General features: G+C 42.5%; 1 protein-coding gene across 1 annotated transcript in view; it reads right to left on the bottom strand.

Annotated features, from left to right (window-relative positions):
* WDFY4 (WDFY family member 4) overlaps positions 1 to 19,818 on the bottom strand; it is a 593,767-nt gene that overhangs the window by 76,243 nt on the left and 497,706 nt on the right. Inside the window, exons 53-55 of the mRNA XM_030203170.1 lie at positions 16,031 to 16,184; positions 12,423 to 12,514; positions 300 to 512 (exon numbers count right to left, since the gene is read on the bottom strand). Coding sequence (XP_030059030.1) covers positions 300 to 512; positions 12,423 to 12,514; positions 16,031 to 16,184 — 459 coding nt within the window. The remainder of the gene's footprint in view (positions 1 to 299; positions 513 to 12,422; positions 12,515 to 16,030; positions 16,185 to 19,818) is intronic.

Raw genomic sequence — 19,818 nt, 5'->3', positions numbered from 1 at the left:
TATAGGAGGAGTTCCATCCCCTTTATCATTTTGGTCACTCTTCTTTGAACCTATTCTAATTCCGCTGACCTGGTTGTGGCCCTCGAGGACTGGGAATGAGTACCACCGACATAGGCGAATATGTGTCTTTATAAAATAGGCCCAAAATAGGTGATCACTTAGCCTCTCCCACCTAGGCAACCTGCTACAAATTTTCCCTTAGAATAGTTATGTACTGTACGTCTCACTGCCGAGTGCCGATTAAGGCCCTTAACTTAAGCATGCAATAACATGAAAAGGAAGAAAGGTTTTTAGAGTACCTGCTTTGGAATCTGTCCAAAACTACTAATAAATCCAAGAATTGTATTTTTAATGAGAGGGTCTGTAATGCTGTTGACATCCATCTTGTCCCCATAGAAATAAGGATGGAAGACATTAACAGCTTCCACTGCTGCAGATCCACATTGCTTGGAGCCAAATAAAAGATCAATCCAGTGGTGCAGATTTGCACTGACATAGTCGCTTTCCAATGCCTAAAAGTGAAATTGAGAAGTTGATCCAATAATGTATTGATCCATTTTAAAATTAAAGCAGTTATAACTTGCTTTAGCACAGACAAATATCTTCAGCTATAAGAAAATATACAGTACTTTTCCCAGTTTTAGATTATTTGCTTAGCCGCTCCCACAGATGACAAACCACAAGAAAAACAAAATTCCAATAGAAAGAAATGATCATCCAATTCCTACACACAAATTCCATGTTCTATCACGTTACAGTATATGCAGAGTCTGCTTTGGGTAATGAATGTATCCACTGCAGTTCCAGATTAGCACAGTCTATCAAAACAAGAAGATGCATGAACATTTCATGATATTTGGGGGTCCTTTTACTAAGCTGTGGTAAACAATAATGCATGCTTACCGCAGCCAAAAAGGGTTTACTGTGGGAACTGCTCAGGATTCCTGTGGAAATTTTTGGATGTGCACGCACTACCCATGCAATAAAAAAAAATAGAGTTTATTTTTTAGCACCGCTGGGACCACATCTGAAGTGGAGGTGGAGAATAGCCATGTTTTGCGCTAATTGGTTAGCACAGCTACATTGCCGTGCACTAACTGATCAGCACGTGGTTAGCTTATGAACCTTTACCACCTACAAAATAGGTAGCAGTAGGAGCTCAGGTGTTGATGGGAAAATCAGCGCAAGGCTATTAATAGAGAAAATAAAAAAGGCTGTCATTTTACCCATAGGGTAAAAATGGCCACGGAGCATGGGAATGACCCACATAAGGAGGCACAAAAGTCACAGATTGGTAAAAGGCCCTCTTGGTTTCCTTATTTTGTAAGCAGAATTATGGTTGCCAGGTCAACCAACACAAAGTTGGGGAAATGTGGGTTTCTTGTACAGGAATCTGTAAACAGTAATTATAAATTACATCACAATGTACTCTGGCTTTTGGATATTATAACTAGAGTGAACGTAACTGGTCAATTTCCTTATTGAGAATTCAATTTAAAAATTCTTAGCATGGGGGGCAGCAATGTTGGGTGGGTCGCTTATGAAAAGTATTCTCTTGGGATGTGTAGGCCAAAGAGTTTCATTTTACTCAGTTTCCTGTGTCTTTTATGGGATTTTTCATTAACAAAAAAAAGATTGTTGTCTCGGGGGCAATATCATCAATAGTGTGTACTATTGTTCAAATGGTGTGGCCTATTGTTCAATAATGCATGCTGTTTGTCAGTAACACTCACTATTGAAAAATAGTGCACCCTACTACTCAATAGTGCACTTTATTGTACAATAGTACACCCTACCGCTCAATAGTGTATCCTACTGCTCAATAGTGCACCCTACTGTACAATAGTGCACCCTACTGCTCAATAGTGCACCCTACTGTACAATAATGCACCCTACTACTCAATAGTGCAAACTATTGAACAATAGTGTACACAGTTTGAGCAACAGTACACACTATTGACAATATTGCCCCCCAAGAAAGCTAGAAGGATGCTTGGGTGCATAGAGAGAGAAATGGCCAGTAGGAATAAGGAGACGATGATGCTCCCTGTATAAGACTCTGTTGAGACCTCATTTAGAATATTATATACAATTCTGGAGACTGTATATAAGCCATTCAAAGGGAGGGTTCCAAGCACACCAAATAATCACAGCATAAAAAAGCACAAGTGGACCTCTGGGAACAGGACAATGGCAGATCTTTATTGAGAAGACCCAACATGGGCCATATTTTAGCGATAATACGCCTGCATCAGGGGTCAAATGTACAGCGTGAGCTCCTTATTCCTGTGGTCTCACTAGTCATTGTCTGAAAAGACCACCAAGATTCAAAAACGTGGATCTTTTGATCATCTGTAGTCTTTTTTTTTTTTTTGGGCCGTACTGATAGCACAGCATACTTTGCTTTTGCTGGTGTTTGAGTGTGTGGTTTCTTTTTCTGTCTTTAAGGGCCACATTAATTGGCCACAATGGACCCACGTGACTACTATGAGGTGAAACAATCATAACAGGCTTTGTGTGCAATGTGTCTTATAGTAATTTAGCCAATCAATATTAGTCTTCTTACCTATACTGTTTGTTGTGTGTATTTTGTCAATAATGCATTTGTTCTGTACAACGAGAGTAACCTATGACATGCAGGTTGTACTTCATCACTTCTTTGTCTTCCTGTTACATTTTACTTTTTTTTCTGCCTGCACTCAGACTAAAGTATTGAAATATTTCACAGATTTAATGGGAAAGGACAAATTATTAAATGCAAATGCAGGGCAAGAGGACGATTCAGGGGAACTGAAGTGCTAGAAAGAGAAAGAGAGCACTTTATCATAAAAGCAGACAAATAATATATATATTTTTTTTTTGTCAAGGAGCTAATGTCGTTAATAGTCACTAGTTTATCAGTGGTCCCCTATTTCACCTCTTCTAAACACCCACATTGCAGCTGATAAACAGAAAATTCGGGAATAGATTCTATATATTACGCCAACAAAATCAGTGCCAAAAAAGCACCATTCTTTAAGACATGCTTAAAGATAGGCGCGGTTTAGAGAATAATGCTTACGCCCGGGAATCACACCTATCTTTAGGCATGGATATTTTCACCAGCTGCAACGTGGTGCAAATGTAGGTGCCTACATTAGGCATATGTCCCCGTTATTCTGAACCACACTCGTTCCGCCCGTGACCCTTCCATTTCTGCAAACCCCTTTTTCATAAATTTATGCACCTAAAGGTCAATTAAATGTAATTAGTGTGAATTGCTTGTTAAAAAGCCAATTATTGTCGCTAATTAACGTGTTATTTAATTAAATTGCTTGTGCAAATTAGGCGTGCACTCAAATTTGTGCATGAAATGTTTGGTGACTTTTACAGAATTAGGGGGTTAGTGCTTACTGGTTAAGTTTAAAACTAAAACCTAGGGGACCCTTTTACTAAAGTGTGGTACAGGGTTGCAACAACCGTGGTAACTATATTGATGGTGCTCTTTGAATCTGCTCATGAAGGGGTCCTTTTACCAAGCTGTGGCACAAAGTGGTCTTAGCATGCCCTTACGTGGATCTTTCCCATGTGCTAAAGCCATTTTCACCACAGCCATACAACAACTGATTTTTTTTCATTTTTGTATTAATGGTCATGAACTAATGTTGCCATTAGCACATGGCCTTTTTAAAAATTACTGCGTGAGCACTTACCACCATCCATTTGTAGAGAGGAAGGGCTCACGCTGTATTCCTGAGCTAACCAGTTAGCATGTGGTAATGTAGATGCACTACCTGGTTAATGCAGAAACACCCACTCTCCACCCATGACATGCTCCCTCAAAAAAATGTGACTTCAGAGTTTCGCTATGTATTAGCTGTCTCAAGGCTTGAGTAAACCAGACAGTTTCAACGTGTTCAAACTTCCTGGAAGTTTCAACGCGTTGAAACTGTCTGGTTTACTCACGCCTTGAGCTAATACATAGTGAAACTATAGCCAAAGTCGGTGTGTTGAACCGATTACCTACACGTGATATCTTCTCTGCACTTGAAAATTGAAGTTAAGTTTGAAATTAAGTTTATAATCTTCTTCACATTTTCCTGGACTATGACTGATTCTTCAAGTAAGCCTAACATTAGTTAATGGAGGCTGTATAATGTCAGTTAACGGAGACTGTATATTGTACATATAATAAACAGTACTGTACACATGTTTATCAGATGTCAAACTTCTTTGGGTCACAACGGTTAAGTGGACGCCCCGGTTAACTGCATGTATTTCTTTGGGGAGAAAAACAGAAGAGTGGGGGAAGATAGGCTCTTTCCAATCAATATGGGAGACGTATATTTGAAAAAAATATATAATATTTATTATAACAGGTTGACTCAACACAGCCATGTTTCAGTGCCGTAGCGCCTTCTTCAGGAGTCTTCCAACAGTATATCGAGTACTTGAATGATTAATACTCCAAGAAAAGCCAATTTCAAAGAACATGCAGTTCCAGAACAATGGCAGAAATGCATACAGCAAGCGTGGCCCAGACCCTTGCACTTAAACGGATTGCACTGTACTAACAAAGGGAACAACTATAAAAAACTGTTTGTACATAAAGTCATTTTTATGTGTGTAAAGGACTTTTATAAAATTAACCCAGGGTTATGCATGTAAAACTATAAGTAGTACCAAGAAGACACATAATTTTATGCAATTCACAAGTAGGAACGTTCAGAGTGAAGATTGGGCAGATCATGAGCAGAGTCATATGCATGAGTGCCCTTTAGGAAAATACACAAGGTTCTGCACAGCTCATAAGGAATTTCTGGGACATTCCTTAAAACATGCTGTCCTTTCTTTACATGAAAATCGTTGGAAACCCACTCTGATTATTAATACAGGTTCCATTCAGGGGATGCACACAATCTACAAATGCAAGTTCCTCAGGTTACTAGAGGGGGCATTGACTTACTGCTGAATCAGATTATTCAGGCTCAGGACATCTGAGACTCAGAAGCTAAGAATAGCAAATTAAGAGCTCTCTGCTACGCTGGCAGAGCACCGTTTCTCTATAGTAAGCACCACTGAAACCATTTACCTACAGTATGTTTTCTTATATAGTAGTGTACAGGTTTTCAAAGCCACTTTACACAGCAACTTGAAATATTTGCACTGAAATCTTTACTGTATGTTTGCAGGGCATGCATCTTTTTTTTTTTATGTCCTTTAAAGTTGCACAAAGGTATCCTGAAATCTTATTATAGATACCAGTAAAAGTAACAGTTTTCCAAATCTAGCTTTTCCAAATATAGAAGAACAATGGACATGTGTCTTTCCAAACTCTTAGGGAATTTTCACGCAAATCTCACCTTGCTCTTCCTTGTGTGTTGGGGGGGGGGGGGGTAAGCTATAGAGAGGTGACGTACAGACTGTGTAAAGATGTCTTTCATTTCTAAACTCACATTGCCCGATATTCAGCCCCCAGCATTTGATTTCAACACCAGCGCTGAATGTATAGATATAGAGGTGAGAGCAGCCACTAGGGGCCAGATTCTATATATGGTGACTAAAGCTGTATGCGCAACTCTGTATGCATAGCAAATCTGTGCACACAACTTAACAAGCTAATCGGTGCCAATCATTGGCAGCTAACAAGCAATTATCAGCACTAATTGGAACTAATTAGAATTTACATGCTCAACTTTCTGAGCGTATTCTGTATAGAGGTGTGCATAAATTCTAATGCATGGATCACAAAAGGGGTGATGCCATGGGAGAGGCATGGGCGGGTTATGAGTGTTCCTGAAAGTTGCATCCACCGTTACAGAATATGCCTAATCTGCACCTAAATAAGATGTGGGCTTTTACACCAGGTTTTAATTGGTTTAAATGGCTGTGCCTAAAGTGTAGTTGCAGGATGGCCACTACTTGTATTCTATAAACCGCACCTAACTTTAGGTGAGGTTTATACAATAGCTCTAAGCACAGTTTTTCTTGGCGCTGATTTTTTTTGGGTGCCATATATAGAATCTGGCCCTATCTGATTAAAGATAATGCTAACTGATAGTTAACTGGTTAAAATTAGGACAGTATTTTTTAGCTGTCTCGATAGTGGACTTAATATCGCCACCACCTGGATAACCTACAGCTCTACCCCTGTTCCGCCCCCAGACTGGCCCAGTACCATCTGGATACAGCGACTGCATATTGTCAAAAATGCTAGTGAACATTCAGGCACAGTGCCCATGGTAGCATTTATCTGGATAAAGGCAGCATTTATCCAGATAAATGCCACTAAACACAGATCTACTACTACTACTACTTATCACTTCTATAGCACTACAAGGCATATGTAGCGCTGTACACAAAACATGAAAAAGACAGTCCCTGCTCAAAGAGCTCACAATCTAAATAGGACAGGCAAACAGATAGAACAACTAAGAGGTAAGGGAATTAAAGAGGTGGGGATAAAAGGGTACAGGGGAAGTGAGTAGTGGTTAGGAGTCAAAAGCAGCGTTAAAGAGGTGGGCTTTTAACAGATCTAACAGCTTTTAATATTTTAGAGGATAGCTCAGACACCTATCCATATGCTACCCTATTTCCACCCTGAACTTCCAATTTGAAAGTGCAATCTGTTGGTGCAGGTTATGAAAGATATGTGCAGGGTGCCCAAATTGTTTTCAACACAGGGCTCCATCATCAAAAATCCACATGTGGGCGTACTGTATAAATATTTTAGCCTGTTGTGGCACAAGTTATACTCATCAACATCTGTGACGCTGTTCTAAAATTGTGACTTTATAGTCAACAAAAAGCTGTGTAATGCTTCAAAATCAAGTGAACATGGCCAGCTTTACCGTTCTTGTTATTTTTTAGATAAGTGATGTCCTAGTGACTATGATTTATAGGTGTTTGACTCTTTTTTAAAGTTCAATATTTTGTATTGATTTTTAAAAAAACAAGAAATACAACCATAACCAACAAAAGTACAAAATGGGCAAAAAAAAAAAAAGAGAGAAGCAAACAAACAATTAAGGATCCAGAAGCTATTACAGTAACATAATGGGCTCAGCGAATATTCAATAGCAAGGGAAAAACAAATCAAGGTCACAAGAGGGACTACTGCATTCAGAAGGAGGTAACGAGCAACACTGCCTTGCTTAACTATAAAGAAGGCAATGCCTTAAGGAGGGCATCGATAAACTGTCGAATCCTCTCTATAGATTGTAGATGACTTAACTTACATGCTGCTGACCTTTCAAATCTATAACATAATAAAACTGTGTGCCACTGAGGCCACCAAAATTCTTCTAACAACCATGAATTTGCTACAAAGGCAAATGAATGTTGTTGTGCAATCTGGAAATGAGTGAGCCTACTGCAGCATGGTCAGAAGTCAAAATAGGCTTAATGAAAGCATCAGGAAACTCTGGGCATCACCATTTTAGACAGAAAAATGTAATCAATCCCAGTGTTTGTGGAAATTAATACAAAATATAATCTCTTTTGTCTGTCTTCATGATTTGCCAGATATCAACCAGGTTACGATCTACCAGGAGTGTTAGAAGCACAGGGTGGGCATGAGAACTGGAGGGCCTGCATTTGGAACCTCGATCTTGAATGGGATCTAGTGGCAGGCTCATATCTCCACAGACTATTAAAGGTAGGCCAGCAAACTGCAACAATTATTCTAAAACAAGTTGTAAGAATTTTAGATCGTCTGTGACTGGTGCATATATATTACAAAGTATAACTCAGTCATTACCAAACTGTACATCACAAATTAGTCATTTGCCTCCTAGATCAGTCTTCTGGGCAAATATAGTGACATTTAATATAGATCTGATGAGCATAATCACCTCATTTTTCTTATGGGTTGCTGGGGCATGTGATCCCAGCCCTTTCCAAGCCTGAATGAATTTAGTAAATTCCAAGCTAGAGAGATGGGTCTCTTGTAGAAAAAATCAAATCAGCTTCCTGCCTTTTAAAATAAGGTTTGCTGAATTTAAATGGGGTGATCATTACAATTTAGGGGGAGATTCATTAAGCTGCGGTAAAAGTTCACCCTTTACTGATGCCCATTGGGATTCAGCAACCTGTGGGATCCTGGTACGGCAGGTTGCTGAATTCCATTTTAGAGGAATAACGCTGCTTGTGAGCCACCTCACAGTGTTATTCCCACTGCCCAATGCTCCCTGGCCTGCAAAGCTGGGTCCCCCCCAGGCTCCTGGTAGTCCCCCAACTTCAGTCTCTCCCCCCCCCCACAGAGGCTACCTTTCAAATTCATTGGTGGTCCGGAGGTGGGGGGGGGGGCACCAGGGGGTCGTCCAGGGGTCTGGGGTTGAGTCCAGGGGTCCAGAGGGTCTTCAGCAGAAACGATGCCCAATCTCTCCTGCCCTGTGCTGCTCTGGCTTACAAATGGTGCTCCGTCCACTAGGAATGCCATTTGGAAACCGGAGCATCACAGGGCAGGAATGATTGGGAATCGTTCGTGCCGAAGATCCCATGGACTCCGGAAGGACCCCTGGAGTCCCCCAAATCCCAAAGATCTCCCTGGACTCCCTCTGGACCCCAATGAAATTGAAAGATAGTCATTGTGGGAGGGGACTGAAGTTGGGGGGGGGGGGAGCTTACTGGGAGACTGGGGGAAGCCAGTTCTTCAGGCAGAGTAGCAACGGATTTCAGCTTTAAGGCCCGATGCTCCCAGATGATAAAATAACCCCAGCCTTTTCTGTATCACCGCAAGTTATGTTAGGGTCCTTGCATAGTAATGAAATGCAAAACATTCATTTCCATAATTTGTATCTCATTTCTGTAACCCACGGTGACTTATCACCACGGTATTTTTAGTCAAGCAGTGTTAGGGTTGTTAAAGCCAAGTTAAGGGCCAAATAATGTTTGGCAATGCTTCTCAATTTTATAACAAGCATAACAAAGGGCCAGGAAAAATAAACAAATAGTGTGAATGAGATTAATGAAAGCACCAGGTAATAGCACTCATCTAACATCAGACAGCGGAAATTCTATATAAGAGTGAGATACTAGTAAAGCAAACCAGTGAATAAAACAATGCAGAACTGCTCTATAAGCCTGTAAGGAAGCTAAAACCAAAAATACAGTCAGATCTAAGCCAACACCGAAGGGGAAAGGGACACGTTGTGCACAGTTCACTTCCTCCTTGCCCTGGGAGCTCAGTGCAGAGGGGAAAAGAAAGTGAGCAGAGCTGCTGCTGCTGCTCATGGCTGAAAACGAGAAGGGGCCAGAGGAAAGGTGAATGTGCCATGGGCAGATTGGGGGCAGAGTAAAGGGGTGAATGTGCCATGGGCAGATTGGGGGCAGAGTAAAGGGGTGAGTGTGCCATGGGTGTGCCACTGCTGTGTGGGCGATCAAATCTGAGGGACTGCCATGGGGGGCGAGATACAATGACAGCTGGGGCAGGGAGAAGACTTTGGGGACAGACAAAATCACGGATCTTGTTGGAATTTAGAGGGAGAGAAAACTGCAGTTGGAGTGGGAGAGGAAACTGAGGAGGCTGAAGACTGAGAAAAGAAAAGACAGGAAGGGATTTCAGGCCCTATAATGGAGGAATTCTCTGCAAAACACTACAAATAAACTTTGCAGATTTTTGCAGAATAGGAAAATGCTGCATGCAGAATTTTCAAATTTTTTGTGCAGAACCCCCCCTTCCAGGAGTAAAGTTTTCCTTAAGTTAGTCACCCTTATTTTCTATCTACTCCTGTTCCTTTATCTTATCTGTCTATATGTTCCACTTCCACTTACCCTATGCTGTCTATTAAGATGCTTTAGGAGGAAATTCATCAAGGTGTGTTAGGGCTTTAAGTTCTGTTATTTGCCTCTTAATGTGACTTAAAGGGCCCTAACAGAGCCCGACATAATGTCCACCGATGATATTTAAGTCACCGCTGATTACAGTGTAATGAGATGCAAAACATGCCAGTCCATGTTTTGCATCTCATTACTATGCAAAGACCCTAACGCAAGACAACCGCTACAAGCACCATTTTGTGAAAGGTGCTGGACTGGGCATGAGCGACTGTGCATCACTCCTGTCTGAGAATACATCTGGACCACCAATTATGTCACAGGAACCCCCTTTAGGGGGACTGGGAGGAGAGGGCAGTGGGGGACTGGGTGCTTCAACCTTCGTGGGGTGGTAGGGGGTTGGGAGGTTTTCAGGCAGAGGGGTGGGCTTAAGTTAGGGGGACACTGTTCTGTCAGCCCGATGCTCCCAGGCTGCAGGAATAATGCTGCTTGCTAAGTGGCTCGCAAGCAGTGTTATTCTCTTAACACAGGATTCAGGAACCTGCGGGACTGAGATCCCACAGGTTGCTGAATCCAGCGGGAAATCAAGGTGCAGGAAATTGCGATCTTTTACCACATCTCAATGAATTCCTCCCTTAGGGGCCCTTTGACTAAGCTGTCGTAAGCATTAACGCGTGCTTATCACAGGTTAAAAACGCCTACCATGGGGCATGCTGAGGTGTCCTGCGATACTTTTGGCACTAACCATGCACTAAAAAATATTTCTTATTTTTTAGCCGAGGGGGCATGTTTGGGGGCAGAGAGTGGATGTGGTCAGCGCTAATAGATTAGCACATGGGCATTAGCCGTGTGCTAGCCCATTCATTTGTGATTAGCATGTGGACAATTCCCGCCTACAAATTAGGTGTAGTTAAGGGGTCACACGGTAATGGCCATATACTAATGGAAAAATTAACGCTTGGCCTTTATTGCCAAAATACAAAAATCAGCCATTTTACTCCATGTTAAAAAGTGGCCTAGCATGCAGCTCAGTCCTGCGTTAGTGCTAACGCAGTACACTTTTTAACACCCTTTAGTAAAAGGGTCCCTTAATGTCTATTGTGCAACTTAATTGGTTTAACAAGCTAATGAGCACCAATAGCAGCACTTAATAAACAATAATGAGCATTAATTGGTACTGACTAGAATGTAGGCGCACAACTCGCTAAGATGTATGCCAAACTTCTAATGTGTGAAGGAATAAAGGGGCGTGGTTATAGGCAGGGAAATGGGCCTTTCATGGGCGTTCCAAAATTTATGTAACTAGTTATAGAATATGGCCTAGTGAGCCTAAATCTGCGCACAGGGATTTACACCATCTTTCATTGGTGTAAATGGATACGCACAGATTTAGGCGCTGAAATATAAACTAAGGCCCAGATGCATCAAACAAACGTAACAAAATCTAAATCGTTAAAGTCCTTAACGATTTTGAAAAACTGAAGCATGCACCAAAAAAACAGGTCAAACATGTTCGTTGCGGTATCCTGAAGTACAATGTATCACTGAATCGTAATCCCCGTCGTAATCGGCCCCTAAATCATGCGTAGATAACATAGGTAACTTACGTCAATGGAGGGCGGGCCCAGGAACAACAGACTCACGGAGAAGGGAGAAGCAATTGGCGATCAGATGTTTTATCCCGTGCAGCACCTTCGCATACAGGTGAGAGGCACTGCACGGGACGTAATGTGGAGGGGGGGTCCGGTGGAGGGTGGGAGCGGCGGCGACGATCCCAGGGGGCGGGGCACGGGGGCGGAGGCGGAGGATGGCGGGAGGTGGAGCCCTGGAGCAAGGGACAGGAAACACAGGAAGGGAGGGGGACCGGGGATGAGAAAATTTGGAGATTTGTTTTTATTACAACCGGCTGAAGCGGGGAACAGCGGCGATCTCGGGGGGGGGGGGGGGCAAGGGCGCCCATACAGGACGCTCCTGACGAGCGCCTTTGCCCCCTCCCGATCTATTTTTTTTTTTGTTTTGGTTAGTGCAGGGGGAGTGGGGAACTACCGGTTTGCGTTTTTATATAACTTTTTTTTTTTTTTACATGCCAGCTTGCATTTTTAAGGTGCAGGAGGGAGTGGGGAGATGACAGCTCAGGCCTGAACGACAGGTCTGAGAGCTCGCTAAATTTGTCACGTTAAATGATTCGTTAGAATCGTCGGTATGGTTAGTGCATAGCGAATTCTCCACATTTCAATGGTAGTTTCTGGTTTGCATTCCGTTTTTGTTATCTGCTAGTGGCTTCAGAAAAAGGCCTATAATGCATGCAACAGCCGCAAATTTTGTCGTTAGAGGGTCATTAAAGGGTCGTTAGAGTTTTGTGCATCTAGGCCTAAGTGCATTCTATAATCTGCGCCTAAATCTAGGTGCCGATTATAGAATACACTTAGTTGGCATTGATTTCAGCGCCAATTTTTTAGGCGCCATATATAGAATCTCCTCCTTTATGCTAATTTTTAAAAAGAGGACAATGGAAATTCATTCAATACACCCATCACAAAAAAGGCAATAAACCACAAAAACAATAGAGTGTTTATTATTTTTCCTTTGATTTCTTCTATGTATTTCATTATGAAGCTTCATACTTCCTAGATTCTTTATTTCAAGATCCCCCTTGATATACTTACTTGTCTATGTAATCTGATGAATGTATGAGGATCGCCTGCAGCCCATGGAGGTAGTATTACATCCCCCAAAACAGTTCCATCCTGCATGCGACCTGAAGGGATCATAAATGGAAAACCAATAAATGAATGGCAAAAGGTAATATGATAAAAAAACAACAACAGAAAATGGAAAGGCTCACCCTTAAAGGGGAGCCGATTACAACCGGGCTGAAGGCTCAGGAAGAATCTGGGGTGGGGAGGAGAGGGAGGGATGAGTGGGAGGGGATAGGGAGATTAAGAGATTGAAGGGTGATGGGAAAAGGGGCGGGTAGGGAGGAGGGGTGAAGAAGGGCTGTGAAGGGAAACACAGCGCCATTTGGATTGCAGCAAGCAGAGTATGGAACTTAGGTAACATTAGCGACGAGTACACAGCACCTCAGCGGATAATATGGCAAACTGAGTTACTATGTATATGTTAATGACCTGTTGCAAGTTACAATACTCAGCAAAATGTTATGCCTGCATGCGGGCAGGATTACAGAACAAGATGGATACGGCTAGTCTCCTGGCTTGGACGGCCAGGGGGCCAATAGCTTTGGTTAAAGTGGTAAATGCATCCTTGTACGGGATGCATTTGATTGGACAGCGTGCTATAGCAGACAGCACTGAGGAGGAACAGGGTGCTTGGACGGCACAGCCTGTAGTAATATAAGCAAGAAGGGCTGTGTACTCGGAGGGAGATGTTTATCAAGGATGTTTACCAATGATTGTTTATGTGAAGGTTTACAATAAATAAATTTTGCGGACCTGGCTGCGGCCTAAATAAATCCACATTTGTTAAAGAAATTGGCTTCTGGTGTGGTGTTTGGATAGAAGGGGGTGACTGAGTGAATGCCGAATGCCCGTGTTGATAACCATAAACAGTGGTTGATTTAAACTCACTAGTCTGAGTAAACTGTAGTTTAACCTCAAATAATTGTATGCTGCTTAACAAGAAAAAATAGTAAATGCATGTGGTATGAACATAGAGTAATCCCCTCCTGCTCATCACAGTGATTTATTTTGGGGCTCTTTTGCCACACAGTTGTGAAAAGTGGACTTAGTGTGCCCTTTTGCGGGTCTTTCCCACACACTAAGGCCATTTTTACTGCTGAGGTACAATGGCCGAATTCCCAGTGTTTTGTATTAATGACCATGCACTAATTTTGCCATTAGCACATGGCGCTTAAAACAGATTAGTGCGTGAGCCCTTACTACCACCCAGTATGTAGGCGGTAAGTGGTCCGGTTAGCACAGAACACACCCACTCTCTGCCCCCGGAAAAGCCCCCTGTACCAAAAAGTAAATGTTATTTTTTAGATTGTAGGTAGGACACATACATCCCGAAATTACTGCAGGACGCCTCAGCACACCCCATAATACATCATTTTTTGGTTTACTAAGCACGCGTTAGTGCTTACCACATCTTTGTAAAAGGGCCTTTTTATGTGGAGTGCCCCAGCATGAATATTATTCCCATTGCTGTTCAATGTCTATATGACACTGACTAAAATCATTCAGAGTTACAATCCTGTTATTTGTGCATATGGATAATGAACAGGACGAGGTAATGATTAGACTAACTGTCTCTCAAGGAACATCAGGTAGCATACATGAAACTGGTTTTGGCTTCAGAGAACCAGTCACTGTCTGTACTGGGGATTCCAAGGCAATTGTACTATTCAACCTCAAGATAGTAGCAGTCAGTGCTGAAGAAGATATGAACTAGAATCTGAAGGAACTCCTGGGGGGGGGGGGGGGGAGGGCGGGGGCAAGGAAGAAGCTTATCAGCATTTCTTCTGGAGATGAGCCCAACTGACTAACCACACTGGATGTTTGTCCATAGATTCTTTCAGTATAAGAGTGGACACAGACATATAATGGACTTACTTTTCCTCTTATCCATAATCAGAAAAAGAAATACTCACAAGTCCAAAACAGATTACCATAAAGACTCCTTAAACATTCCTTTGGTGCTCTTAAAGGGCTCCAAGGGGGGCAAGCCCTATTGGGCATACTCCTGTAGCTGTGTGCAGCAGCATGGGTGGCAATTTAAAGGTCCAAACCATCGAACCCAGATGATATCACTGGCCTTCCCTTTGTTTGCCCAATCTTCTCTGCAGGCAGAAAAGCCCAGAGGCATTCTCCAGTTTTGTAAGAGGTCAGCAGCGCTTCTCACCACCACAATGCTAGCTAACAGGCCGATGATCAGAACCAAACGCGAGCGCTAGAGGCTATTATTTATTTATTATTAGTGCCATACTAGCACTCACGTTTGCTACCGTCCCATGATCAAGCCCCCGAGCACGTGAAACAATGCGTTCACAGGCTCTGACCACAGGTAGCATGCAAATGCATGCTAAACAGGAACTTTACTATTCCTCCCCAATGACAGTGAGCAGCATGCCAAACGTTGGCACACTGCCTGCAGCAAACCCTACACTATCTCAGAGCTGCCATTAGGGTCTGTGGAACATTTGGGAAGAATGGGGAGCCACTAGCAGGCTCCTCATGTCCCCCAATGGAACAACCTCACAGGAGCCATGATCCCCCACCCCAAGCCAGTGACACAGGGGCTGGAGGTCCGGCAGACCTCTAGTCCCACCGACACAAGTTTATGGGGGCTGGAGATCCGGTAGATCTCTAGCCTCCCTGACCCCCTCCCCTTGCACCCCCCCAAAAAAAGCCCTGGTGGCCCAGTGGGCCACAAACATAAGCCCCCCCCCCCCCAACCTGGTGGTCTAGAAGCCCCCTTCCCCGCTTCCCCCTGTACCTTAGTGGTAGAGGAGAGAGTAGTACACTCCCTCCTCTTCCAGTGCCACCTTGAAAATGGCGGTGCACAGTCCTGAGTAGTGTATCCTCCCGCATTTTTACCCTATGATCAGAGATAATAGTATGCTTAAATTTGCATGCTATTATCTCTGATCATAGGGGCAGTAAAGCCCCGTGCTGTTCCAGCACTATATGGAACAACGTGGGGCTTTTGATCATCTGCACCTGAATCCTTTGTCTCCCTATTCTTAAGGAATGTAAATGTTAGCTAGAATGTACTCAGGATGCTGTTTATGTTTTTCCCCAGAGCTGTAACTCCATTTGCTGAACAGTACATTCTAATGACAGACAAATAGACACCCACCTGTTAGTAAATAGTTGCTGAATACATCCATTAGTCATGAAAAACTGGATAATCACCGATTCTAAAGGTATACTTTTTTTTTTTTACAATCTGTGCATTGTGCAGAGAAGATACCATGATTAAAAGGAATTACACACATAGACCCTCTTTTTGATAGAATTTAGACTGAGATAGCAAATGAAAGAGGGAGAAACAATCAAAAATCCATATCTTTTCAAAAATTAGTTAATGCTGCTTCATTCTAATGTTAATCCTCAGAACTTGTCATAAGTACTGTCATTAGTAGGCAGCACATCAAAAATTATATCAAGCAGCCTTTAAAGATAATATAGATAAAAAGAGTCTTTGGAGTCATTTTTTTCAGAATTCCATTTTTGGACCTTGATCGTTCTTCCCTCTTACTCTTCAAATGAATTGAGATCAAACAGGATGACAAGACAGACATTATACTTACCAAACTCAAATTGATTAGAATTAGTTAAAAAGTCTGGAAGATAAAAGAACTCTGGAATCAGCTCCCTAACATCACTCATGTTTTCTCTGGATGCTGAATTCCATGTATTCTTCACACTGTGAAACATACGGTCTGCAACATCAAAGTCTCCACCCTATAAGCACATAAAGATCCAAGTACCAGTGAGATGGATTTCTATAAAATGTTACAATAAACGATATTAAAAGCAAATATATTATGAGAGAGACCCTCTGTAATAGAATTCACAGCTTAAAAGTGAAACTTACAAGTTGATCTGTGCATTTGCTTTTTTTTTTCTATTCTTAATTTTCTTTTGTCAGGTGGTGTGCTGAAGTGACACCGGAACTCTCTCTGGTTTAAGGGCTTGAAGGAAAGTCTCTTCTGGATGAACCCTTGGTACCATTCATTGATCAGAAATAAGATGACACATTCCCTGTTTTGCAGGACAATGTGTCTTAGTTTGGCTGAGCTGATCAAATTCTGGGCTGGATAGAGTTAATTTTGAGAAGGGCAATGCCAAGAGGAGGGGAGGTTAGAGCCCTGAGGAATGTGTGGTAAATGGAAGCTGATTGGATGAGAAGTCTGTTCACAGCACCCAATCAAATTTTTTAAAAGTGGAAGAATACAGTAGGATATTTTGGCAGGCTTTGCTTTTGTTTTGTGAAGCCCGGGAGGCAGGTTGGATTTTGTCCCTTCTGTCAGGTTATTAATGGTTATGTATAGGGGAGGGGGTTGAGACAGTCACAGTGGGATCCTAGAAGCCATTCCCATTAGAATAGAGTCATTTGGGTTTTGAGTTGTTGATTCACTGTGGATAAAAGGGAGGATTGGGTTTATGTTCGGTACTTTCATGAATCCGGGGATCCAGCAAGGTTTGGCAGTATGGTAGACCTTGCCTTGTGGGAGGGGTGGGGGGGGGGGGGTGATCTAAGTTAAAGACTGTTGTGATGTGGTTAGTTTGGTGCCATCTAACCATTACAGTTGTGTCATGGATATTGATCAATAATTGTAAGATGAGGTTTTGACAAATTTTGGATTTGGGAAATGGTATGATTTTTGTATTTTCAAAAGTTTCAATAAAGCTGCAGTTGATTAATGCCACATGCCTAGTTGTTGTGTGTATTGAATTGTTACATCAGAATTGGAAGTGCGAATGCCAAAGTTATGGAAATAATCTTCCTCCTTTCTCCAGACTTCAAATATGTCACCTCTGTGGTGCATTAGAGCATCACCAGACTCAGGTTACTTTTTATAGAATTATATATAAGTACATAAGTATTGCCATACTGGGAAAGACCAAAGGTCCATCAAGCCCAGCATCCTGTTTCCAACAGTGGCCAATCCAGGTCACAAATACCTGGCAAGATCCCAAAAAAGTACAAAAAATTTTATACTGCTTATCCCAGAAATAGTGGATTTTCCCCAAGTCCATTTAATAACGGTCTATGGACTTTTCCTTTAGGAAGCTGTCCAAACCTTTTTTAAACTCCGCTAAGCTAACCGCCTTTACCACATTCTCTGGCAACGAATTCCAGAGTTTAATTACATGTTGAGTGAAGAAAAAATTTTCTCAGATTCGTTTTAAATTTACTACATTGTAGCTTCATCGCATGCCCCCTAGTCCTAGTATTTTTGGAAAGCATAAAGAGAGGCTTCACATCTACCCGTTCAACTCCACTCATTATTTTATAGACCTCTATCATATCTCCCCTCAGCTGCCTTTTCTCCAAGCTGAAGAGCCCTAGCCGCTTTAGCCTTTCCTCATAGGGAAGTTATCCCATACCCTTTATCATTTTTGTCGCCCTTCTCTGCACCTTGTCTAATTCCAGTATCCAGCTTATTTTCGAAAGAGAAAGACGCCCATATTTCGACCCAAATCGGGAGATGAGCGTCTGTTTCCCGTGGGCGCCCAAATCAGTATAATCGAAACCCGATTTTTGTCGTCCTCAACTGCAGTCCGTCACAGAGACGAACAAAGATAACTGGGGCGTGTCGGAGGCATGGTGAAGGCGGGACTGGGGTGTGGTTATCGGCCGAGGAGAGATGGGCGTCTTTAGCTGATAATCGAAACAAGAAGGGCGTTTTTGACGAGAATTTGGTCCGCTTTATTTGGAACCTTTCTTTTCAGGTCCAAGTCCCAAAAAAGTGCCCCAACTGACCAGATGACCACCGGAGGGAATCGGGGATGACCTCCTCTGACTCCCCCAGTGGTCACTAACCCCCTCCCACCAACAAAAACCCACTTTACAAACTTTTTTCCCAGCTTGTATGCCAGCCTCAAATGCCGTACCCACCTCCATGACAGCAGAATGTGTTCTATCCTCTGACAGCCTTTCCCTGGTTTTGATGTGGGTCTCGGGTGAGTGTGACACCTTTTCTGTTAAGGGCACTGCAGAGTCACATCAGCAATGCATTGCGGTGGGTGTAGGGTATTGGGCTCCGTGATTCCACTAGTTTGTGTTAAATGCTCACGATGTTGGTAGTTGGTAGGCTCTACTCCCATGGTGCTTTTCCCTCTGCTTACTGGGTCAGAGTGTGCCCTGTTTTGCTTCTGGTAGTCCATGAGGTAGTGGCCATTTGTGTAAGACACTTTTAGATCCCTTTCATGTGTTAGCCATGTTGCAGCACTTAGTTCTTACCTTGAATGTTGCTGAAAGAGGGCATTGTACACCATTCTGCCAGCTCAGACCTACTGCTAATCTCAGTATCAGCGAGACTCGTTGCCAGTGGGGCACAACCTCTGATCTGCAGTTAACTGTGAGTAAAGGTGCTTATTCAAATAAAGGACGTTTTCAGCGAGATTAGTCTTCAGGTGTCAACTGCTGTGCCAAGGTTATACACCAGCAACTAGTCCTATCCCTGGAGCACTTTTAGTGGGTACTGCAGTGCACTTCAGGCAGGCAGACCCAGGCCCATCCCCCCACCCGTAACACTTGTGGTGGTAAATGGGAGGCCTCTAAAACCCACTGTACCCACATGTAGTTGCTCCCTTCACCCCTAAGAGCTAAGGTAGTGTTGTACATTTGTCCCTCCCACGACCAAATGGCTTGGACTGGGACGTTTCTGAGCTGGGCGTTTTTAGTTTCCATTATCGCAAAAAAACAAAAAAAAACCCGCCCATCTCAGAAGGGACCAAATCCATGGCATTTGGTCTGTCCAAACCGTATTTTCGAAACAAAAGATGGACGCCCATCTTTTTCCATAATACGGGCTGTCCCGCCTCTTCACATACCCGTTTTCAGACAGATGCCCATGGAGATGGGCATTCGCATTCGATTATGCCCCTCCACATATTCCAACAACAATAACTTGTCGAAAATCAACTACTAGGCAGAGAACTTTGATCTGGTGTCTGGGAACAAATTGCCATATCTGTAATATTACCTGCTATAATATTTTTAGGAGAGCTGTTAAAGGTTTTCTTTTTACTTTATATCTAACAGGTGTTTGATTCTATAGAATTTGGATTTTATCCACAAACTTTATTATTATAGTGAGGTATTATCTTTTTGATTCTTTCTTACTTTCATCCACCCCAGACCACCGATACTCATCAAAATTAATCAAATTTATTCTAACTCACAACTATTTCTGCTTTAACAATGAGATCTATCTGCAAATCATGGGCACTGCAATGGGCACCAGGACGGCACCATGTTAATCTCTTTATGGCAGAACTGGAAGAGACATTTATGAATACGTATCAGATTAAACCCCTAAAATACTACTGGTATATTGATGACATTTTTTTAAATTGCAATTTAAAT

Source organism: Microcaecilia unicolor, chromosome 5 (assembly GCF_901765095.1).
Source record: "Microcaecilia unicolor chromosome 5, aMicUni1.1, whole genome shotgun sequence".
In the NCBI taxonomy this organism is placed as follows: Eukaryota; Metazoa; Chordata; class Amphibia; order Gymnophiona; family Siphonopidae; genus Microcaecilia; species Microcaecilia unicolor.
The sequence above is the reverse complement of the archived record's forward strand: the minus strand, read 5'-3'. Positions and strand labels throughout refer to the sequence as shown.